Source organism: Aptenodytes patagonicus, chromosome 1, assembly GCF_965638725.1.
Source record: "Aptenodytes patagonicus chromosome 1, bAptPat1.pri.cur, whole genome shotgun sequence".
Taxonomy (NCBI): Eukaryota; Metazoa; Chordata; class Aves; order Sphenisciformes; family Spheniscidae; genus Aptenodytes; species Aptenodytes patagonicus.
The window spans coordinates 15,717,888-15,743,020 of NC_134949.1; the positions used below are offsets into that span (position 1 = coordinate 15,717,888).

At 40.7% G+C, this 25,133-nt stretch overlaps 1 protein-coding gene across 2 annotated transcripts in view; it reads left to right on the forward strand.

Annotated features, from left to right (window-relative positions):
• Window positions 1–6,294: 6,294 nt before the first annotated feature.
• The window catches only part of SLC26A4 (solute carrier family 26 member 4), a 28,341-nt gene continuing 9,502 nt past the window's right edge, over window positions 6,295–25,133 (forward strand). For both annotated transcript variants that reach the window (XM_076328738.1, XM_076328743.1), the window contains exons 1-15: window positions 6,295–6,459; window positions 6,868–7,007; window positions 9,194–9,304; window positions 10,892–11,082; window positions 11,567–11,731; window positions 14,339–14,491; window positions 14,603–14,685; window positions 15,627–15,774; window positions 18,189–18,302; window positions 19,094–19,171; window positions 19,375–19,470; window positions 20,966–21,072; window positions 23,394–23,463; window positions 23,792–23,884; window positions 23,994–24,089. In XM_076328738.1, coding sequence (XP_076184853.1) covers window positions 6,305–6,459; window positions 6,868–7,007; window positions 9,194–9,304; window positions 10,892–11,082; window positions 11,567–11,731; window positions 14,339–14,491; window positions 14,603–14,685; window positions 15,627–15,774; window positions 18,189–18,302; window positions 19,094–19,171; window positions 19,375–19,470; window positions 20,966–21,072; window positions 23,394–23,463; window positions 23,792–23,884; window positions 23,994–24,089 — 1,800 coding nt within the window. In that variant the 5' untranslated portion in view covers window positions 6,295–6,304. The remainder of the gene's footprint in view (window positions 6,460–6,867; window positions 7,008–9,193; window positions 9,305–10,891; window positions 11,083–11,566; window positions 11,732–14,338; window positions 14,492–14,602; window positions 14,686–15,626; window positions 15,775–18,188; window positions 18,303–19,093; window positions 19,172–19,374; window positions 19,471–20,965; window positions 21,073–23,393; window positions 23,464–23,791; window positions 23,885–23,993; window positions 24,090–25,133) is intronic.

Consider the following 25,133-nt stretch of genomic DNA (forward strand, 5'->3'; position numbering starts at 1 on the left):
CTATAAAGCATATTAACATAGCATATTAAGTAAGAATGCATATGTTTTTAAAAAATACTTCATCCTTGCTCAAGTAGTACAGAATGTGTTCTCAGAGATTCTACGACACTGGAGATTTGTTTATTCATATCAAAACTTTCAGGAAAAGCTACAGATTTTAAGACCCGCATACACACAGGTTTTAGTGATGTAGTTGAATGCTTTTTTTTCCCCCCTGCCCCCCTTCTGAAATATTTAAAATTATGGTAGAATGTTATCTCCAGTCTGATCTAAAGACTATGGTGGAAGCCTTAGAGGTATAACAGTAAGTGCTGTTTTTAATTACAGGACTAAAATATCACCTGTTTTTCTTACTTTAAGACCCAGAACAAAAGCAAATATTACTTACTGTTTACCATTGTTATCTACTCATTAAATTTCTGGTATTTCTTCCTATAGTACAAGTAAATAATTAGGTAGATAATTAGCAACTTACAATGAAAGATGTCATGCACTGGACTCTTCATCCCTAAAAATTTATCTTAGAAAAAATAACATGGAACAAAAAATGTGTAGTTGTGAATGCACTGATAGTATCAGTACTTCTCCTTGAGAAGGAAGTCCGAATGCTTTACAGTAATTTTTGCTGTAGAGCGTGACTGAAGTGTGCAGGAGTGCATAGTGGTATGTACTGCTCCCTCAGAAGCTGAAATGATGCCTGGTATTTTTAAACATGCAACATTCATTCAACGCGTGGTAATCGCACACTGCCCTCTGTAATTACGTCAGTCACCTCAGCCTAGCAGTGTCCTGCTGGCTGCTTGGAAGATGGGGATCCACTGGCTTGGAGATCGAGGAGACAACAGCTTAAAACACAACAAAAACCCCTGCATATCAGGCCACAGAGAATGTTTCCTTAATTAAAAATTAGAGATTGCTTAAAACCCACAGAGTTTGTGCTTTGCCTCCAGTAATTTCTTCTGTCATGTCTGTTCTTTGTATCACTTACCAGATCCCCGTCACAGAGTAGAATATGACCATCACCATTCTCCTACTGTCTGTTGTGGATTATCACACATTTGACTGAGTTGTGTTACCCCATGCTCAGCTCTTTGGAGTCCCAGATTTGTTCACATGAAAATAATCTTTTTGTTACTCAGATTGAAAATATTTTGTAATACCTGCTTTGTAGAACTATATTCTTGGAAAGAACATGTTTCTTTTTTAAAATTAGAAGTCTAAATAGTATATCTAGACATTCCAGTAGATGGCAAGTCTTTCAGAGTATTTTGCATTTGCATTGTTTCACAATACTTTATATGTGTTCAGAGCCTGCAGGAGTCTGGGTTGATCAACTTTAAGTACAGTTTTCTCGTTGGTAATGTTTTAAGCTATGGTTGATACACAGGGAAAGAATGAATCAAAATTTCATGTTTCTAACTCCTGATCTTTCAGGCTGTTGGGTCGCATTTTGGTCATGTTTGCCTGTTTTGTAGGAAAGAGCTGAAGAAAAAGTTAAATCTTCACTAATAATAATGGAATCAAAATTACTTCTGTACTCATGTTTGACAGTTGATTTAATTCTGGGTATGTCTCCAGAAGTAAGAATTCAGAGCTCTTTCTACTCTAAATAATGTCAAAGTAATTGTCTCGTCGTTTTGGAGCTTTTTTCCCCCTTTACAAAAGTAGGAATGTGCATTTTCAGTACTTTCGTGGAGAAGCATAGGAGAGAGTATTAATTCTAAAAATATTTGCACGGGTTTAACTGATAGTAGCTTTCAAAAAAAATTGAGATGTGTTTTCATAGGTTTGTTTTTTTTTCATAAACCCCTTTTTCTGTGGAGTCAAGAAAGCAGTGAGGTCATGGTGGGTGCGTGAGAACTGACCTGAATATTAATAGACCTAACTACATGCTTCGGTGTTTCCTTAAATGAAAGCACCTTTAGCTAAGCAGGATGTTTTTTCCCTTTTTCTATTTTTGCAACAAACATATCTTCTTTAATAACATAAATTGTGCACAGTCTTTTCTGAAAATGTACTCTTGCGGTAGCACTACCTGTATTTGCTGCCACAGCAGTCCCTAGCTACGTAGCCTCATTGAAGACACTGTGCTTTCCTAGCTTGTTTTGAAGGGTGAAAGCTCTGGTTTTTACTCAGCATTTAAGTTTTTTTTTTCCAAATGTGAAGTTATTGTAGAAGTATGACACGACTGCCTCAGTTCTCGAGTGTTCCTTGAAATGCTGAATTTACTTTGTAAGCTCTTTGGGACAGAAACCCTCATTTTGCCTTGCCTTTGGACAGTGCTCATTCCAGTGGCAACTGTAATATGGGTCCCAATGGAACCTGATACAAATCATTTTACAGATAGGGTTAAGTTGGAAAATCAGCTCTCAGTTATGTCTTTCCAGTCCTCCAGCACTCTGTGCTGAATATTGCTGTGTACATAAATTGTGTAAGGTCTAAAAACATAGTTCTGGAACTGAGCCTCCCCAGTTCAGGAATAATGTGGAATATTTTATTTTCTATGATAAAATGTAATACTTGTGTTTCACTCTTGAGGCAATGTGCAAATAGGGACAGGCATTGCAAGGTGTCTTTGTGAGGAAAACAAGACAGTCTCTCTAGTTTTGTGTCCTTCACTCTGAAATACAATTGTGGTCCACAGCAAATTCCTATTATCATCCGCAAGTGCAAGTCTGCCCTTAAATGTTGCTATTCTGTCTCCAGCTTTGGGAGAGCTGAGTGGAAGAGGGAGCAGGCTACATTCCTATAGACCAGGACTATATATGCTAGAGGGTTCCCTTCTGAACTCTACTCTACTGAGGCGGTCTTCAGTCCACACCAACACAACCAAGTCTGGGATGTTCAGATTCCCAAACACGCTTGGGTGCAGCAGGGTTTAGCGAGTGGGAGCCTAACCCCTATGTTTAGTGTCTAGGGGAAGTTAGATACTAGCACGTCCATTGGAAGTGAGGAGATACCAAAGCCAGCTACTAAGGAAAATGAAAATGGGAAGCATCTCTCAAAACTCACTTGTCTGGAAATCGGATACCAATTGCAGCTGTGATAAAAGCATGTCTGCAAGACTTGCAGGTTAACTGCAATGACTATTTAAGTCATAGCTTAAATTCTTTCCTTTATTCTGCTGCCTGAGATCAGACTGTCTGTGTAGTCTGATTGGATTTACTCTTCTCTCTGAAAACACAGCCAGAAGAGGCAGTAGTTTTAGTGATAATTGTGTTTTGAGAGGTAGCTTAATAGCTGCTCACCTAGAAAGTGAGACCATGTTCTACATCTTCCTTAGACTGAGGTTGAAACCCATATTCCTGTGACTATGGGAGAAGAAACTACGTTGGCTGGGAAGGTGCTAAACTACTCCTTGCCTTTTGAGTTTAAGACACGGTACAGAAAAGAGACAATGTGAGAGGAAGGAAGGGAGGGACTGTTATTTTTGGCCAGTGAGGACAAAATCTTAGGCTTTGATGCTTCTCCAGGCATGACTCAGGCATTTAGAGTTAAGGACTCAGGAATAGAGCATACAGTGATACTGTAAGCAGGGACTTGGAAACAGGCTGTGTATCCATCCTAGGCTGTTTATCTCATACCAAGTACAAAATGAACATGATCTAAGTAGGAAATAGTAACAAATAATAAGGTGAACAAAAGGATTTAGAAGACTGGTGTAGATTTCAAGCTAACAAAACAAGAAAAAAAGCCTGCCTTCTAGCTTGAAGGGCTAGTGTTCCAGGGGAAGGGGATGCTACGCAGGGTAGCATCCTGAGTGGGGTCAGCAACATCGCAGTTTAGAAACTTGTTGCTTCTGATTTCACACAGATCTGTCTCTGTGGATAGGATCCATTCTGAGCTAGGGTTTGCATTCTTTATCCTCTTCCTCAAATAATTTTCTTTTCAAATACTGGTAAGTGCATTGTGTTACACGGAGCTTTTTTCTTGAAACCTCTTGTCCTCAAACATGCATACTTCTGTCCTGCCAATATGCGCAGTCCTACAGAGTTCCCAACTGTACATCATCTGATGATGATCCTACAGCATCTCATCAGCTGTGAGATGCTGAACCTCAGAGTTCAATTCAGCCAGACGCGGGCTGCAGGAGATGAATTTGCAAGGACTGTGAGTTACAGTCAATTCAGATTCTTCTGACTGTGGTCTTCCTGTGTTAATTGCCATGTTCAGTATGACTTTTTTTTTTTCTTCTTGATATCATCCAGTTCTCTTATAAAACCATAGCTATATGAATAATAAGATAATAGTTTTGTGGGAATTCTAGGAGAGAAGAATACATAGCATCGAGTCCTGAAAATTGAATTTATGTTCTATGTTTTAAATGCAGGGCATCTATGTTGGGTTCCTGCAAATGTTTTTGCTGCTAGTATTTTTTGCTTTAATGATTAGCCTAGAAGCCATTATACCTTCTGAGGTCATTTCATTGTCTTTGCGTTAATTTTAGAACCTAAGAAGATGTTACCACAACAGCTTTTTAAAGTTAGATTTCAAAACTACTTTTCATGCTACTCCATTTTTATCAGGAGTGGATTCTAACTCAGTAGATTACTTGGTTTTGATGCCAGCTCAGTTTTCTGTATGTGCTTTAGTATATGTCTAACTGAATCAAGCTACTATTCTGTTCTCCAACATTAATTCCATTTCCCTGTAGTATTATCTGCTAGCAAAAAACTCTGAAAGCTTTCCCACTCTGGAGTGAGTAACGTGTACGTAAGACCACTTTCCTTATAACACAAAGTCCTATCACTAGACATTAACTGTCAGCTTTTCCTCACTCCAGTGCCGTGCTACAAACTTCTACAAAACTTTATTCAGTTTAGGAAGCTGGCTGTTTCACTGCCCAATACAACATTGCTCAGATCAAAGCATTTCAGTAGTTTACCTAGACATTTCTTACAGTACAGCAGCAGGGGAAGCCTGTTGCAGAATTAGAAAGCCTGAACTGTGTTACACTACGAAACGTACTTTCAGCAAGTAGCTTCTTTCCAGTTTAGCAATGTTGGCTTCAACATGCCTGAAGTTAGGACTGCACTAAAACGCTTTGAAACCAAGGCCATCAAGAATATCCACGCCTGAATAGTTCATTGAACAAACATTTTGTGTGATACAGTACCCTCAGCACCTCTTCGGTGTTAGTTGAAACATTGGCACTGATTCTGATTTTGAAACGTCCCTCGGGGTGGGGAGGACACCTGAGGGTAACCTCCATACGTAACATGGAAGAGCTGTGTTGTAGCCAGCAGTACTCGGTGTTCAGGGTTGACTTTTCAGCCCGTCTTATCTCTAATCCTAAATTACAGCAGGGCTGCCAAGGAGTTCGTTCCCTCCGACCCCCATTGGGCAAACTAGAAGCTGCAACGCTGGGCCACCATCTGACATTTCAGGTGTGACACAAAGAGCCCGCAGGCTCCGAACCACTTCTCCTTCCCGCCAAGGCAGCTGGGTGAGCCCAGGGACGGTTCGGAGAGCAGATGCAGTTTATTAGGCGTTTGTATCTCAGTGTGGAGCCAATTCCCAAAGCTTGGAACATGGGATGCAGCAGGGCTTTGGAAACTCAGGGGAGGTTTCTGTGTGGGCCAAGCGGTGTGTGGAGTGGCTAGTCCTATCTTGTCCCCTCGGGCTCGTCTTAACAGCGAGCACTTTTGCAGGCTGCCGTTGGGCAGATGGTTCCTCAGGGCAGCTGGTGGAGGGGGACGAGACCATCCACCTGTCGGTGGGGTTCGTGTGCGTGCAGAGCGCCCCGCTCCACACGCCGGAGAGTAATTCCCGCTGACAACGACCCTCATCCCGCGCTGTCCCCGCGTGCACGCCTGCCGGGCGGCCGGCTTTGAAATGCAGCCCCCCGCCCCGAGGGGACGGGAGGTGCCGGGGCGGAGGTGGGGCGCCGGCGGCCGCCGCAGGGCTGGGAGCGTCGCTCCGGGGAGCGCCGGCCCGGGGCAGGGCTTGCGAGGGGGCCACCGGGGCCGGAGGGGGAGGGCGGACGGAGGCGTCGCCCGGACCAGCCCGGAGCCGGGTCTCTCTGTTTCCCCGCAAGTAAAGCGCCCGGCCGCGGCCGGCCGTATAAATGCCGCTGCGGCGGGGCCGTCTCGCTCTGCCCCACGCCGGAGAGCGGGCGCGGGCGCAGGTAGAGCCGCCGGCGGCCGGGGCGCGGACAGGACGCGGACAGCTCTGCGCCGCGGGGCCGAGCCGCGCCCCGGGCTGAGGGGCGGCGGCGGGCGGTCGGGGGAGCCGGCGCGGGCGGCGGGCCGCCAGGGGGTGCCGGCGCGGGCGCTGCTCTCTGCCCTCCGCCTCAGGCGGGGCCATGGCAGCGGGCGAGCGGGCGGAGGAGCCGCTGGCGGAGCTCAGCCACTACGTGGTGGCGCGGCCCATCTACAGCGAGGCGGGCTTCCAGGAGGAGAACGAGCGGCGACCGCCGCTGCCGCCCACGCTTCGCGAGCGGGCGCAGGCGGCCTGCAGGTGGGTGGCGGCGTCCGGGGGGGCTCCGTCAGGCTCTGGGAGCGAGGCGCTCCGCGCCCGTGGGGAGCGGTGAGGAGAGGCGGCGGGTGCTGGGGAACGCGCTGTCCCGGCGCCGATAAACTCCATCCGCCGAGGGATAAAGTGGCCCAAGTAACGCCAATCTGTCGATAGATCAATCTTGGCTTCCCTTCATATGGAAGCGCGTGGACGCAGCTGCCCATAGGGTGCTTCCTTCAGGAGACAGCGCTTTCGACACCAGTACGTGCCCCATCCCTGTCTGGAAGACGTGACCATGCCAATCTCTGCCTCTTAAAATGTGCATCGCCCTAGCTTTCTGTCAGCTTGGGGCTGTTGGGGGCTTTCCAGCTGCAGCCCCGTGGGGTATGTTCATCACTTGTTTTCTCGCAGATGTTCAAGGAAAAGGGCCTTTCAGATTGCCAAGTCCTTTCTGCCCATCCTGGAGTGGCTGCCCAACTACCGGGTGAAAGAGTGGCTGATAAGCGATATCATCTCGGGGGTCAGCACTGGCCTTGTCGCCACCTTGCAAGGTAAATCCAGGCACGTTGGCCCTCCATTCTCAAGGACGTTTCTATAAGGGAGCCGGCTGAACACAGGGATGTTACGCAGATGGAATTACAAATCTGAGACTTGTTATTTAATACTAGATATTAGGTATTCTTTTGCAATAAATAATTGATGGTTTTAATTTATTCCTTTTTTCTCTGCTTGGCTAGAAGATTTAAATTTCCTCTGATGTTCTATCAAGATGTATTTAACTTTTTTCCCAAGCCTTTTACTCAAAGAGTATTCATTTTGATATTTAAAATATTAATTACACTGTGATAAATCAGGTAGGTCATGTGATCTTATTTCTCTTTCTTGGTTATCTGAGCCTATAGCTCTCCTGCAGCTGCCTACAAAAATCTAGTTATTGCCCCAAAATAATGCAACCTTGATATCTTCTCTCCTTTAAAATTTGGGCCATAAGGTTGTTCAGGTGTCTGCAGAAAACAACCCTCAAGGAGGTGGTGGCATATTCACATAAAAAAATTTATAAACTTTATGGATATTTACAGTACATGGCTTGCAATATTAAGTTTTCCTTATTTCCTTATTCCATTTATTAGGAAAGCATTCAGAAGATGAACAAATAGAAAAGTGGCAGAAATAAGCAGAAATTAATTAAAATAAGCTAGTTAAGGAAGACTTAAAGGGCAGAACCATTCTGCCTGAGGCAGCTGATAAGGTCCACTTTCAAAGACAAGACTAGCTATAACCCTGACGTGATCCAGCACATTCTCAATAGTGTTCTTACACTATTTTCATAATTTTTCAGGACTGGGGGAGGTTAAGCTAGCTGTGTCAACACCCACATTTTCCCTCGATGGAAGTTAAGTGTTTGCACAAGGGGGCAAAGATTCACACTGGGAACAAAGAAAGCAGTTTACGCATTCCCAATTAGCCAAAAGTATTCCCTACTGTCTGTTCCTTGGAGCGTGCTAGGAAGGCACAGACTGGCAGAAAAAAAGCATTACAAACTTCAGCCCCAGGCAGACTGTGACCTGAGGAATAAAGAAGTGATTTTTTCATAGTCCCGCAGAGAGTCTGTGTCAGAGCTCGAAGATCTCTGCTGAAGGTAGTGCCACAGTTACAGGACTTCCCTGCCTTTTTAAAATGAACTGGGCTAGATGGGCTTTTCATATGACTTATAGCAGCTATTATGCTCTTACTGTAACCCCCTCATTTATTTTTTTACAGTGGGGCCTGATTTTCTCACAGTTAGATTCCACTTGTAAAACTGATTCCTGAAATACACTATTTGGTCTCCCACTTATGTATTAAAAAACCCCAAACCATTAAAAAAACCAAATTAGTGCAAATCTAAATCTAGCTGTAATTTTAAAAAAATATAATTCTGAAATTCTAAATTATGCGATATGGGGAAAATTGGCCAAAATGTTTGCCAAAAAAGAGGCTTCTGGGATCTTGAGGTCCCTGAAGTCCCTAACTCCCAGCAACTGTGTGTGTTGCTTGCTGTCCTCCCACCAGTCACAGTAGTATGACCAGGACTTCAATTGTTCTGAACTCTAATAGGTTTTTGCAGTATCTTTGAAGGAGAATACTACACTCTGCAGTGGGAGCTAACTGGGATATGATACTGAAGGCAACTTCTTTTTTTCATTGTTTGTTGGATTTGACGGCTTGCACAGGTATACAAAGGAAGACGATGATGAGGATCAAAACTCTCAAATTTGTGTGATTTACTTTTGGTATTTAAGTTGATAAGCTGATACTGAAAAAAAAGTGGCCTGATTTTCAGAAGGGCTGAACATACTGAAGCATATTTGTAGTGCAATAATTCAGAGTCTGTGCTTGAAATTTCTGTCTGTAACTAGAACACTTCACATATCCCTCTTTTCTCTCAAGGGTCAGATCATTCACTCTTGCAACAGTGTTCCCCCACTTAAACTTCACATCTGAGCCTATGTTTTGTGCTACCTATACAAATGTAGGAACATCTTTCAGCACCTACACATCCAACTACCAGTGTGGGATATACAATAATTTACAGTCATTCATACTCACATATGTGCCTCCAGCTGATTTACAGACAAAATACATTCTAAATTGTATCTGGACAAAAGGAGTAAATCTTTCTGAAAGTCTATTCTAGACAAGATAGTAGTTTGTTAAGGGATTTTTAATCTGAAATTTTGATGATCTATCATTTCAGGTTTGGCATATGCTTTGCTGGTTGCAGTTCCTGTTGGATATGGTCTCTATTCTGCCTTTTTTCCCATCCTGACATACTTTTTCCTGGGAACATCAAGGCACATCTCAGTTGGTAACTGCATGTGTTCAAGTTACAGTGAATTATCTATTACAAAATGTTAATCCTTACTGTGAACATTCATATTTCATACAAGATAACTACTTTCTGAACCAAATTGGCTGTGCTGAATACTAATATTGGTGGGTTTGGGGGACTTAAGGCTTATTTCTTCTCTGTACAGGCAATTGTGCATAATAGCTAACTTAAGTTGTGCCCCTGCATGCTTTTTGCTTGCATTTATGCTGAAGTTTAAATCTTGTCTTTGGCTACACTCTATGCAAGAAATTACAAGATCAAGGCCTCAGTAGGCAGTGTGAACAGACATTTTGTCTATCAGCTAAAGCTTAAGGTGGCTAAAACAGAGCTCTTAGTCTTCTCTACAAGCCTTCCTTGCTGCATCCTTTTTTGATCACTGTGGACAATATCATCTTCTTGCCTGTTGCGGAGACCCAGAACCTGTGTGTCCACTCCAGCCTCGCTCTAGGTCCTCACATCAAGGCTATGGGTAAACCTTGTTGATTCTTTCTGAATACTTTCTTTAAAATATGGGGTTTATTTCCTGTCAGTTCTCACATTTAAAATTCATGTTACAGCTTGATCACTGAACTTTCTTTTTCTTCATTCTAACAAAATACAGTCTTTCCTTGTTCATATCTACTAAGAATAGATTGGTTTCCCCTTGCAAAGCTTTGGCATGATACTACACTTTTTCATCAACTTTCTTCTCTGCTGCATCAAATACTTCTGTATGTTCTCTCCACTTTGTTAGCCTCTTCCTACCCTACCTATCAGCTCACATTTGCTATCCAGGTCTGAGTTGTCACCTCTACTTATGTTGACATTCCTACTTTCTAGATTATCAAATGCTCCTTTTTATGCTTTTTCCAATACATGAAGTATTTTTCCAATTCGTGAAGTGTTCTCTAAGGCATCTGTAAAATTAACTTATCCTTCTTTAAGACATTTCGTGACATTTTCCTTTTCTGCATAATTTTAGTAAATAACTGCAACAATTACGATTACTTTTAGATTGTGTGTTGCTGACACAATGATCACTTACTCTCTCTGTGTCTTGCCCAAAGTATCGTTTCAGTCATCTTTAGCCAATGTAATAGCACACTACTGCCAAAAGATGTGGTCCTACCCCTTGGTACATGTTCCTGCCACCACCGTGGTGTTGGGTTTCCTGACCGTGTAGCTGTGTGGCAATCTGGATCAGCTGAAAACTAACCATGACCAAAAAAAAAGATTAAATAAATGTTGCTTTCAGCTGGATCAGTGATCTGTTTTGTCTGGTTGTGGTGCTGATACAAGGGAGATGGTTGGAACATGTTGCCCCTTTTGGCCTTGGTACAGCCCTAAATTGGCTTAAGCAAAGTGTGAAACTGCACCTGTATGTACAACGTAAGTTATTTAAGGAAGGAATTGTATCTTTGTGTCATGTTTGCAGTGCCTGTGGCTCCTGGCCCCCTGATATTACTAATGTACCCCAGTTAAAATATTAAATGGATTTTCCGATTTAGAGTTTGCTTGTCTAGTCTGATAAATGCTTCTTTTCGATGTATATTAAACTTTAGTGTGTTCTGTTTGTCATTACAGGTCCATTCCCTGTAGTCAGTTTGATGGTGGGATCTGTTGTACTGAGCATGGCCCCTGATGATAATTTTGTCATAGATGGCAGTAACGCTACAGGGATTAATAGTACTGGGACACTGATAGACACTGAATCCAGAGATGCACAGAGAGTGCTGATTGCTAGTACCCTCACATTTCTGGTTGGAATTTTACAGGTAAAATAGTTGGCTTGAAGACACAAGGTTGATACTGCTTTAATTTTAATGGGAAAACATACGTCATGGAAATACCTACTAGGGCAGTAAGACATTTTCCTGTAGTAAAACACAAAAATGAAGGAAAGTAATCTCAAACTCTGAAGAGCTTTTGGGGGATTATTCTTCCTATCCTGGGCAGAGTCTGTGGCAGCATGACTGGGAGCACAGACAACAGAAGAATAGCCCTGTGATTGCAGACCAAGAGACCTGCATGAAACTAAGTGCTAATGGTGCATATCCTGGAGCATCCTTTCACACATTTCTTCAGGTCTCCTTTATTTCCTTGGACAGCATGATACTAGGCTACACTAGGCTGCAATGGGGGAAGGTGGTCCTAAGACTCTGTATCAACAAAGAGAAAAGAACAAAGCATAAGAAATCACCAAATAAAAGCGTACCTTTTTGTTGTTTAGCAAGCTCTTATTATTCATTGTTTTTCCAGGTAATATTTGGAGTCCTTCAGATTGGTTTCATTGTGAGGTACCTTGCAGATCCACTGGTTGGGGGATTCACAACTGCAGCTGCTTTTCAAGTGCTTGTGTCACAATTGAAAATAGTCCTAAATGTTTCAACTAAAAACTATAACGGTGTCCTTTCCATAATATATGTAAGTATGCGCTTCTAATCTGTTTTGGTTTTATGCCAGAATTTTTAAATAATTGTTTATCTTCTGCTTCCATTTCATACAGGAATGGTTCATATATATGGTGGTAAGTAAAGGGCATTCATTTAGTTCTCACTGTCACTCTCATGAAGATCTGCAGCTGTTCATTTTTAGCTGTGGGGCTCTAAGTAGCTGCTTTCCTGGTGCCCCAGACCATGAAAGTCTAATTACCATATTGAAGTCTTTTTCAGGCAGAGCAGTTTTTCACATAAAGTTTAAATGTAATTATCCAGCAAAACAGTGTTTCTTCTCTAGGTTGTCACTTCTGGAGGCTGTTTTTCGTCCCACCCCTTGCTTTCTGGCTTATTGTGAAGGATGTTTCATCATTTCTTAACACTGTCAGGCCATCTCCCAAAGCTGACAGGTCCCAAGCCTCTTTACTCTTAAACCAGCAGGTCATTCTGGTAAAGGGCATTGTTCTCCATTCCACACTGTAGCCATACTTGTGAATACCTAAAGAAGGATGTGGATTCCCACTCTGCAGCCAGGTACCTACTGGTTAGCTAAGGTGAGGCTAAATGTTGCTGTCACAACTCCATTTGTTGATCTTAGAGAAAATGATCAAATGGAGAAATGTCTTGGCTGGATTACAGAAATACTGAATTCCTAGAGGTCTCATATTACAGAATAGTCTCCTTCCCCAGGAAAGTTATTGAGAGTTTTGTCACTGGCTTCAGCATGAAACTATTCAGGTTCATAGTATTTTAGATCTTCCATAGCACTTCACATTAGAAAAAAACAGATTTCTAAAAGAGGCTGTTCTAGACAAAAAAAAGTATTTACAGATTTTACATGCCAGTTCAGGCAACCAGACTAGCAAAAATACATTAGACATCTAGATTAGCAAAAATAGGATGAATATAACTACAAACAGCAAGGTAGAATTTAGAAAAAAAAATCTGGTGGACTATTTAGAAAAAAAAAAGTATTATGAGCCTTTTCAGAATTAATGAAAACTTTTTCCCTCAGAACAAGGAAAATTGGTTGAGACAAAGTACTATTTAATAGACCTTAGAGCAGACCTGGCAGGGTGATGGACTCATTAATCCAGCAGGTTTTTCTATCTCTATTTTTTATGTTTATTGAAGGTCAGTACATTTAGTAGAAAGTATTTTTGAAAGGGAATTACATGGTGCTTCCAGCTCCTGCAAGCCTGAGTAGAATGCTGACTTTTTAGGGTAAAGCTCAAACCTTCTGCATTCTTACAGGTGATCCAAGTCAATGTGTTTGCAGATGTCTGTAGAGCAAAGAAATTGTGATTTCTGGTCTGCTCAACCAGTGACTTGCTGTGTCAGCTTCAGCAAATTTTGGACTTGCTTCAGAAGTGGTGTTTAACAAACTGCAACACTAAGCATCCAACATGAGCAGAATTCACAACCCAAAGTTAGGAAGTTACTGTTCCCCTGTGAAGTGGGGCAGAGCGAGAGATGGTCAGTAAGAATGGGATCCATGGTAAGCAGTATAGCGGGTGAGAAATGGCTTCAGTCACCTGAAGAAAGGCAGCTGATTCAGTGTTTCAGGAAGGCTTCTTCTTTAGCGTAGAAAACATAGCTGATTAAGCACTTAGATGTTTTATTTCAAAACCAGAATGGTAGTAGTGGTACCGCTGCTGCAACCCTCCCCTTGCCTTTAAACTGACAGCTCAGTGTTTGGGGAGCTAACCAGGATGCAAGAGGTCTGTTTCTAACCCCTTTTCTACCAGATAGTTCTGTTAAAGCTGCTTCACTATGCATGGAGTAATTAAATTTTCTTGGAGACGGGGCAAGTGAGAATTACCCTGATGCCGAGGAGGAGGACAGAGGAGTATTTGTAGCTTTTCTGTAATCAGCCCTTCATGTTTTCCCTGTACACTTGTTTGCAATAAACAATAGGACCAAGCAAGGGCATAGCAAGGGTAGAGAAGGGGGCTGCCTATTGCAGCCCAGTTGTGAGAGTCCTCCAGCCTGGGACTGAACTCTGCTGGGAGGGTTAACGTACTGTAAGGTGAGGTTTAGTGACTGCTTTTCTCAAGTGTAGGATTCTCCACAGCGTGGCATGACCCACGTGTTCATACTTGTTCTCTGCATGTCAACAGTGGAAACAGGAAGCATGTAATCCACAGGCCATACGTACTAGGCACGTAGTGAACCAGAGTTTTGCCCAAGGGTCTGCTAGCTGTCTTTTGAATAGAAAAATGAGGATCTCCCTTGCTATTCATACAAAGTGAAGAAGCTATAGATCTTCCCTTCCTTGCTCCAAGAACAGGTAGAAGTAAAACACAGGTAGGGGTTTAGCTCTTCTTACTTAGCATTAATTTCCTAAAAATCGGGAAGCAGAAGCCCCCTGTGTGGACAATTCTTGCAGTTAGCTTTTTCAGTTAAATTCACCATTAAATCCATTCACTGATTCTGTAGCACCTTGACAGTACATTATCCTCAGGCTCCTCTAGGCCTGAACAAAGAAGTAACTCGGCTTCCTCTAAAACCCCATGCATCTGGATCTTCTCATGAGTGTTTTCACATCCTTCAAGTGGACATGGGCATGTTTTATGTTGTCATTTTTATTTTTCAGACTCTTATTGAAACATTTGAAAAAATTGGGACCACCAACATTGCAGATCTTATTGCCGGACTCCTCACCATTTTTGTCTGCATGGTAGTTAAAGGAATAAACGATCGGTTCAAACACAAGATACCTATACCTATACCAATAGAAGTCATTGTGGTAAGCAAAGGAGCATAACGAAAACTGATAACAGATAAAATAGATGGGGCTAGCTACAGGAAGACAAGAACCCTTTTTAAGTATTAAAACTGTTGTTTTATTTTATTACAGACAATAGTAGCCACTGGCATTTCATATGCTGCCGACTTGGAAAAAAAATACAATGCAGGCATTGTTAAGAGCATTCCAAGAGGGTGAGTGCCTTTGTTTTCTGGGAAATAGGTATTATTTTAATTGGCTAAAAATGACAGTGGTAAGAGAAAAGACATAAAAGAGATTGAGAGCTGTAACCCTAGTTTAGAACTCAGAGCTGGACATTTCCTGAGTTTTACTTCTGGCTCTGTCAATTATGCCACCTAAATATGTTGCCTAGCTTTCCTTCATCTGTAAAATGGGCTTAGGAACGTCTACCTAATTCATGAAGTTCATCTGAGAATTAATTGCTTCATGCTCAGGAAGTGAATATATGACTATGGAAAATGTAAAAAAAAAAAAAAAGGATTTTTAATAATGAAATTCTGCATAGATTTAATTTCTGTAGACCTGAGTGGTTCATATTCATACCACTACTGCTATCCCAATCAATCCTGTCACTTCCATAGTCATAGGAGCAAGGATGTTCAGGATTACACTGGTAGAGACTTTCACTTGAAAGATTCAGAGCACTTCACAGTAGTAACCTTCACATTCCATTTGGTATTCAGGGCTTGATTAATTAAAATTTGTGGAAACACAGTAGGGGATAAAATGTTTTTGAGATCTTTTCAAGAAGTATGTTAACAATAGTATGAAGTGTCATTAACATATTTATGTAATTCATCATACTATTCAATACATCCTTTATTTAGTGCTTCAAAAATGTACTTTTTCACTTTGCTATCATAAGGCCAAATCTCAGTCATGCTGAGAACAATGGGAGCTTTGTTGCTGACTAATAGCATCAGGATTTGGGCTATGGTGAGCTAGATAGCGTGTTCTGTATGTCAATGGGCTGTTTCCACCTTTTTATTAACTTGCAACATTACACTTCATATTATAAGCAACCAGTATGCCTCTGCCTCAAACTCCTTGACAATTCTAGTAAGAACAGAATTTGATCAAAGTTGATAACACTAATATATTTTCTAAATGCTAGATTTTTGCCTCCTGAACCTCCAGATGTCAGCCTGTTTTCCCAGATGATAGCAGCTTCCTTTTCCATTGCCATTGTTGCTTATGCTATTGCTGTATCTGTGGGAAAAGTATATGCAACCAAGTATGACTATGCTATTGATGGAAACCAGGTATGTATAACCAAAATAGTTTATAACCATAGTGAATTTAGGTTCTGTTTCATGTTCACTTATGTAGCCATATGAAAGAAACATCATTCACACACATTTTTCAGACTAAAGTTGAAGTCTGACAGGAGAAATTCTTTCAACTATTAAAAAAAAAAGCTGAAATGGCCATATATTACCTGACAAATTTACCACACAGAGGTGAGCCAGATGTTCTCTATCTTCAGTATGGGCTTTTCATACTAATTAGTTCCTTCTGTATTGCTTTAGTGACTGCAGTAGCTCTGAAAAGCTAATTAAAGCTAAGCACTGTATAGGGCAATTTTCTGGTGATGTCCTGTTGACATGGCCAGCTTTAGCAACCTGCTTTCCATGGCTACTCCTAAGGCATATTTTGAGGTGTGTTGCTGGGAGGGGGAGGAAGACAATGTCAGGCTAATAAGCTGATCCAGACAGCTTTATTTAGGCTTAGTCTACATGCAGGATTTGTATCAGTTGAACTTTTCAGTTAAGGCATGATTTTATTCCTACAGAATAAATTATTGTATTTCTCAGCATGACACCAGTTACATCAGTATAAGTATACTTGTAACTGTATAGCTAAGTCCTGCAGCTTCACAAAAGTAAATGTCTACCAGCATATGAACATACTTGAGTAACTGTCTGCACCAAATGACTGAATTGTTTTAACCATTGGTTTCTAAAGGCTAATAGCTGGAATGTTACATGAGCATCGGCAAGCTCTTAGAGGATTCCTGCAGTTGTTCAGTGTCTTCACCAGGGGTTATGTGGCTTGCCCATGGGCATGGGAGAAAAATGTCAGAAAGCTTCCTTGTCCTGCATCTATGCTAATTTTTAATTTTATCCTTTGAACATATGAGAAAATACACTTACTACAATAAATAGATAAGCTAAGCTGTTTAATGAGTCCTTTATTTTAGTGCTAATGGATTACATAAAGTTTGATTTTGGAAACACTGTTTTGCAGTATGTAACAAAATTATACTTCTGAACATGCAGAACAACAAACACACTTTACAATACACAAAGTTCATATCTGGTAACACTTTGACTTAAAGTTGCCTAAAATGCATTGACTTTTAGTTTAATAAATCTGAATGAATAATACATATTCCTGGAAGTGCTGTTTATGCTGTTCTTTTATTGAATATGCTGTTCTGCCAGCACTGATGTGCTTCAAAGATACTAATTAAATATTGTAGTAGTAGAATTACTGTTTATAAATGCAAAGTGCCTTTCTTTCAATACTATGCTATGAATTTTACACATGCAGCCATGAATGATGAGCAAATAGTTACTTGAACTGGAGAAGTTAAAATAACATCATAAAAGCAGGTAGTAAAATAATTTTGAAGGACAGGTCAATACTATTATCTGCTAGTATTTATTTTGTCTTCATAGATTCATAGATTATTAAGACCTAAGAACACTAGGAACTACCAACGTTTTCTTGCAGAGCACAGCTGTCACAGAGGAATAGGCATGAATCACCTAGGTCTGTTCTGTTAAAGAACCTGACTTTAAAATCCTGCTCTTGGAGCTTAATGAAAAGCTTACAGGAAATTTCATTTTGAAGAAAAGAAGGGAGAGAGTCAAAATCAAATCTCAAATTATATTTTTAAAAATTTGCAGTGAGTGAAAAGCTTTTGTGACTGTGTCAGCTTGGTGAAAACAATGTTTCTGTCAGTTATATGGGTTTGCAGGCAGCTCTCAAACGCCTCATTTCCCAGCAGAGGAATGGCCCAGATCCCAGGACATAAAGCTCCCAGGGTCCTTGTCACTTGAGCAGAACAACCAGTATCAGTAGGCGCCAGCATCTGTGACCCTGGGGCAAATCTATGAGAACGCTGCCTGGGACTCAGCGTGAGTTCATTGGGATGTTCAGAGTGAAAAACTTCTGGCTCAACAGATTAGAAGTTTTCAGTGAAACTGTGTTTTATTGCAAAGTTCCTGATTAGTTCTACTAATAATACAATGCTTTGCATTAATAAAAGGCTTGTCTAAACTCAGACTGTTGTACTGATTAAAATTATTTGTTTAGCTGATGATACTTGGCAGTTAAATTTCTACTAGTCCCATTTGTTGATGCAATTATACCAGTGTAATTGTTAGAAATGTTAGGTTTGACAACATTGATGGAAATAAGCTTTTTATACTAAGACGAGTATGTCCATGTTAGGGAGAGTATACCAACTTCCTTGTATTGATTTCCAAACACAGGTAGTTACACTGGCGCAAGAATTTGTGTAAACATTTAACAGCTATTACTAATCCATACTCTTCTCAATATTATTGTGCTACTTACTTTATAAACTACTGTAGAAGCTATTGTTACTCTCCATTGCAAAATTGTCTTCAGGCATCTGTATTTACAGCATCATCCAATTATCTTTCAGGAGTTTATTGCCTTCGGCTTCAGCAACATTTTTTCAGGTGCCTTTTCTTGTTTTGTTGCAACTACTGCTCTTTCAAGGACCGCAGTCCAAGAAAGCACCGGTGGAAAGACTCAGGTAATGACCTCTTCTTACTAGTACTGTGCACAGGTAAATTTAATCTTATATAGGGCACAGCTTTCACAATGGGATGAAAATAGTCCTAAAATGATTGTGTTGCTGGCACATGGAAAGCCACAGGTATCTTAGCTAGCAGCTTGTGCTCTGGTAGTGAATAATTTTTGTAGCTCTGCCAGAAGAGGGCAATCAAGTTTTACATAGCATGAGTTACATTAGGGGTCAGAAATCCTTCAAGCCTAATTCCCCAGAATTTCATTCCCAGTTAAGGGGCTGAGTTCGTCACAGTAGGAATTCAGGATGAGAGAGAAACTCCTCTTGCAGCTGCCTATGCGGTAATTAAGCTCCCATGTGCTGGTCTGAGCAGCCCTGCCATATGCCATTCATCATCTGCCCATGTGCCATCTTTCTCATGTTGAGTATGCTACTCTGTTGTACAGTACTACAGCTTTGCACTTTTAACGGTGGAGAACTACAGGTTATCCAGCAGCCCCTTTTCCGGCTGACACACAAACTCTGCTCCTTTCATCTATCTATGCAACATAACCCCTCCAAGAGCTACTACCATGCGTGCAGTTGTTTACACTACTTGCTTAATTGAATTCCCTCTGTGTTAGCTGAAGTGTATAATGATTGCCCATGTACGCCTAAACACAACAGCATTTTGGCAGGTCTCCTTGTTCCTAAAGAAATGTAGTGTGCAACTACTTGTACATTTTTCTTTGTAATCCTAGAAACATAAGATGAAGTCTTAATAAGTTCATTTCCTATAAACACTCTGTTCTTTGCAGGTTGCTGGTATAATCTCGGCTGGGATTGTTTTGATTTCCATTGTTGCCCTGGGGAAATTGCTAGAGCCCTTACAAAAGGTACAGTACTCGTCCTCTGCAGCACAGCCACCAGCACCAATCAGATCCAAATGCTCAACTTTGATGGGCAGGATTAATAGCCCTGTTTAAACTATGGTGACTGATACCAGATGAGGCTCTGGTTTATAGTGTATAATGTTGAGCACTATCTTAATATGCATCTTTGCTTCTGAGTAACACTTTTTCATCATTTTTCTTCACAGTCTGTGTTGGCAGCTGTAGTCATAGCTAACTTGAAAGGGATGTTCATGCAAGTGTTTGATGTTCCCCGTCTGTGGAGACAGAATAAAGTGGATGCTGTAAGTAACGTAATTTTTTCTTTTCTCCTGAATGTTTTTGTCTGGTTTTCTTTTTGCCTTTTAATGCCAGCCAAGTTTCTCTCAACTATCACATAAACAGAATTTTGTAGAGTTAACATCACAAAACTTTTATGTGTGTCCTCAAAATGCAAGTGCTATAAGGTCAGTTAAAAATTCCCCATTTTAGAGTTTTACATAGTATTCTGCTTATCTTCTTTATTCCCTATACCCCACAGTAAGGGTGCCAATCAGGGTATTCCTGTGCAGTGATGACTCCTTCATAGCAATTACCATAGTTTACAGCAATCTTGTGTTGAGATGGCTTAAAAATCAGAATAAAGATGGCCTGTTGCCACCTTTACCATTGTGCTTTTATCTTTTGCACAGTTTAAACGGGTCAGAAAAGCTGACCTTTTCTTAATTCATGTACATATGTTTATGTCATTACCATATTAGCATCCCATTTGCCTGGATAATCTCAGGTAGTCCTCAGAAAATATGTTTTCTAGTTGTAGCAAGACTAATCCAAGCTAGAATGTGGATTCATTTGGCATGCAAAGGCATATATGAACGGGCTTTTCTTACGAACCACTATAACCATATCTCAGGGTACTTGCTCACATCTCCCACTGTGTTTTCTGTGGAATAGACCTTCGGTGTGGCTGTTAGGGCAGGAAAAGATTGCATGGAAAGTATTTTCTCCAGGGCGGGAAAAGATTGTATGGAGAGTATTTTCTCCATGCAGTCTTTACTATGCATAGATTTTACAGTGTGCGTCATTGGGCAGTACCTGCCTTAGGTAGATCTGAAATTTTTTAGTCCATCACTTACTAGCCCTCTTTATAGGTGAAAGATCCCACTGACTTCAGTGAGAAGTTCGGGCACTCAGCTTTTTTATGATTGGGTCTATTGGGTGTTCTGCCTGGGCAGTGATGTAGGGAGGAATTGAGGAGCCCACTTCAACTGTTCTGCCTGAGTATTCAGTGGAGGCTTTAGAGAGTGCCATCAACCTGTTAATATGAAATACCTCTCTTTGGAACAGTTCTGATTCTTAGATATTACTGAGGAGCCCCCTTCCCTCTCTATATGTCTGCAGGTGGGCATCTTACAGTATTTTACATCTTGGGAAAATAAATTCTTTCCAATTTCTAAAGAAAGATTAACAATGACTGTCACCATCAGAAAGAAGAAAATGCAATGGTTAACTGCATCCCCTTTAATTTCACCAAAGTAACTGGATCCTTGAAAAATGTTATGTTAAAAAAACCTTACTTCCTAAAAAGCTGATTATGCCTAATAAGATAGTGATGGATAGAAGCATCTTGGAGGAAGAGGAAGACTTTTGTATGGAAGTCAGCTAATTGCCAGTGTGCTATGATCATCTCCAAAGTTAAATTCTTCTGCTACTCATATTGTCTGGTCTAGTGATTCTTTAGCGTGACCAGGAGTTATACGTTATAATTAAGAGCCTTTACATTTGTTATTTCCTTTCCAGATGATCTGGGTTTTTACGTGTGTAGCATCCATCATTCTGGGACTTGATTTGGGATTACTTGCTGGCCTTTTGTTTGGATTGCTGACAGTTGTGCTGAGAGTTCAGTTGTAAGTAACACAGGATCAGAAATAATTGCTAGTGTTATACCATGAAAAAGGAAGACAATATGCTGAAAAGCAAGATGATTTGTGGCAGAAAATCTGGTTGGGTTTACAAAAATTTTGAAATGGAAAAAATCTGTTCTTTAGAACAAAACACTGTTTGTGTGCTATCATTTAATTACACTGATAAAAGAGAAGCTGCATTATTTTATCAGTATTTATTCTATATCATGTTGGGTACTCTGGTGGTACTTAGCCATATGTTATTTATCATAGAATCATCATAGAATCATAGAATAGTTTGGGTTGGAAGGGACCTCTAAAGGTCATCTAGTCCAACCCCCCTGCCGTGGGCAGGGACATCTTCAACTAGATCAGGTTGCTCAGAGCCCCCTCCAACCTGACCTTGAATGTTTCCAGGGATGGGGCATCCACCACCTCTCTGGGCAACCTGTTCCAGTGTTTCAGCACCCTCATCATAAAAACATTCTTCCTTATCTCTAGTCTGAATCTACCCTCTTTCAGTTTAAAACCATGACCCCTTGTCCTGTCGCAACAGGCCCTACTAAAAAGTCTGTCCCCATCTTTCTTATAAGCCCCCTTTAAGTACTGAAAGGCCGCAATAAGGTCTCCCCGGAGTCTGTGCTGCCAAGTGCCCAGGAAAAGAGAAGCTGCCTGGGATACAACTGTAGGAAGACTTCTAAGGGTAACAGCAGCTAAAATTCTTTAGAAAAATCTGACATTGCATTTGGTTAATGAGTTTTCATTTGCTTTGTGGAATCTGAGATGGAAGTTGTCAGGATGGACTTCATGCTGTGTGAGAGCGGCGGTTCAGGCTGTTTCTCAGATCCATATCTGGAAAAAAAAAATCCTTTCCGAAAATATAGTTTCAGGTGATCCCAAAAGGTTTTATGGTATCTGTGCAATTTCTCATGCTCTTCATTGAAGAAGTATGAGTTGTTCAATGTACCTGAGTACACAGGTGTGTCCCCATCTTTCTTGTAAGCCTCCTTTAAGTATTGAAGGGCCACAATAAGGTCTCCTTGGAGCCTTCTCTTCTCCACGCTGAACAACCCCAACTCTCTCAGCCTTTCTTCATAGGAGAGGTGTTCCATCCCCCTGATCATTTTCATGACCCTCCTCTGGACCTGCTCCAATAAGTCCATGTCTTTCCTGAACTGAGGACTCCAGAGCTGGATGCAGTACTCCAGCAGTACTTTATGTGCCCATATAGCTGAGTTCTGGAAAGGGATAGGAACATTCCAGATCAAATATAAAAAGATGTATGAATGGCTTCTGTAATTAATTGATCATTATAGTAACTCTTAGCATGTAATACTACTACAATATGTTGCACGTGTCAATAACCTTTTCACTTACTGCTTATACAAGACTGACTGTATGCCTGTGAAAGAAGAGGAAGAGAAAGCATGAGAATAAGACAAAATTTTGTGCTTGTGGCTGATTTGTTACTGCTCAAAGAACACATGGTAGTGGAATGGTGAGAAAAGATGGCTTTGCAGAATCTTCTTTGGCCATCTTGTTACTTTTCATTGATCTTTTCTCTGAAAATACAGCATAACTCCTTTCCTTCAACCTGGAGTCTAGGTTACTAGCAATACCAAAGGATAGTTGCACTGTCAGCACATGCATAAAAATAAAGCCTTGCAAAAGTTGTTAAAGAATAGTAGATGATAAAGAATTGAATTTGAAGAGCCTCAAAAAACATTCCCAAATTCAACTCAGATTTGTGAAATGAAAATATATAAAGGACATGAGGCTTTACAAACTTCAAAAGAATTTGCTTCAACTGTTAAAAATTTATCTGGCGACTGCAAAATATTTTGGTTTTGTTACTAACTGAAATCAAAATTAAAAGAGTTGGACGAAAAGTTTTAAGTAACCTGAAAAGAATATAAATTTATTGTTTCAGTTGATTTGAAACGAAAAAAGTGATCAATGTTTTTTCAGAGTCAAAAAATTGTTTTTTCATTCAAACAAAACTAATCTGCTTTTAAAACATTTTTCTGGTTTGGGAGACAAATGGAACAAGTTATTCGTTCAGTTCTACATAAAAATGGTGCAGCAAGTAGGCTGAGACCAAAGTACCTTGTCTTTAAAAAGGACCATTCACTACAAATCGGAAAAAGACCCTTGCACAGTGACACAAAACAAAGATACAACACTTTTCCAGTGAGGATATTAGTTTGGCAGAAGAGAGCAGACTACAAGAGTCTATGACAGTTTGTATGCAGCAATCCCTTCAATTCTGTGAATGCCTAAGTATGATGTTTACCTTCACTGTCTTTTCTTTTTGTTTCTGTTAGTCCTTCATGGGGTGGCTTTGGAAACATTCCTGGCACAGACATCTACAAGAAGGTCAAGGACTACAAAAATGTAAGTCATTGCTGAGTTGTTTCCCTTCAGTCTACAAGGCAGTGTAAGACAAAGTAGTGCCTTGCATATTGTGGACAACCTGAATTTGGAAGTGGAGTGCTCGAAGATAACAAGTTTCGGCATTAAATTCTTCATCTTGATCCAGATGGTTGGTCTATATTGCATGCTGGGGCTGTAAGCGTCTAAAAACTGAACCACCTTAATTCTCAGCAAAGATATGCCATTTTTTGTGAATTAGATACATAGTTGAACTGTTGAAACAGTTAAACTGCTTCTTATTAGCCAAAATAAGGTTGTTGCTGCTTAACCTTATATTCTTTGGCAACAGGTTATAGAACCAGAAGGTGTGAAGATTCTCAAGTTTTCAAGTCCAATTTTTTATGCTAACATCGATGGACTGAAAAGCAGCCTCAAATCCACAGTAAGTGATACGTGATGGTTTTTCATGCTTCTTAACTGTCTTTGAGATTTCCTCAGAATTATATCTAGGTAAAATTAAATCATTTTGATGTCTTGATCTTTTTCTGTAGGTGGGATTTGATGCAGTCAAGGTATATAATAAGAGACTCAAAGCACTGAGGAAGATACAAAAGCTAATCAAGAAGGGGAAATTAAAAGCTACTAAGGTAAAACAATTTTTTTTTTCCTTTTGAATTTTTTTCTCAAAGGATTACTGTTAGAGCTTATTACTTTAGCCTTTAGTTCCTCTGTACTCATCTTTGAAATGAAGATGGAAAAGTGTGACTTATTACTGTGGTAGGAAGACTGGGACCTGCGGGAGACTTAGCAGAGCAGTACACCTATTGCCAAAGACCCCACAGATTCAGGCAGCTGTGACAGTCACGGTGGTAGCAGGAGTGGAAGCAAGAGATTCCTTGATCTTACCTCTACCCCTCACCACCTCAGATTGTCTCTGTGCAGTAAAAGTGCTGGCTCTTTCATGTGTACATGCTCCTATCATCCAGCTTCCTATGCACAGGTGAGCTGTATCAGTTGGCTGGTAGACATAGCCTTCCACGTCCTCTTTAAAGAAAGCAGCATATGTTCCTCTGAGTATGGAATGTACATTTCAATAATTAAATGCTTACATTTATTTAGACAGGTACAGGCAACCTATTAAATCTCCAGAGCTGGAAGTTAGAAGTGGGTTTTCTGTTGTCGTTGCTCTCAGTGCAGGATGCAGTATTTCCTGTATATATTACAATTTATGATGCAGTTAAATGCTCAGTTATGTGACGTTCCAGCTTTTGACCTAGTCATTTTACCATGTTATCATATATAGTAAATCTAATTCAAAGCTGAAAATACTGGTCTTAAATATCTCCTAGAAATAATTCTGTTGAGGGAGGGAGTAGCTCTGAGGTATTTATTTTTCTGGATAGTGGCCTTTTTGCAGGAAGATGCTCTTTTAACAAAGAAAAAAAGAGGAAAGGAAATACACTGCACAGAGGAGGAGATAATTATTTACTCTATCTGGTTTTTCTTTAAATTCTTGGATGCAGTATTGTCAGCCGACACTAAGGGGTACTGTGGTTTAATACCAGCCGGCAACTAAGCACCACACAGCCGCTCACTCACTTCCCCCCATGGGATGGGGGAGAGAATTGGAAGGGTAAAAGTGAGAAAACTCGTGGGTTGAGATAAAGACAGTTTAATAGGTAAAGCAAAAG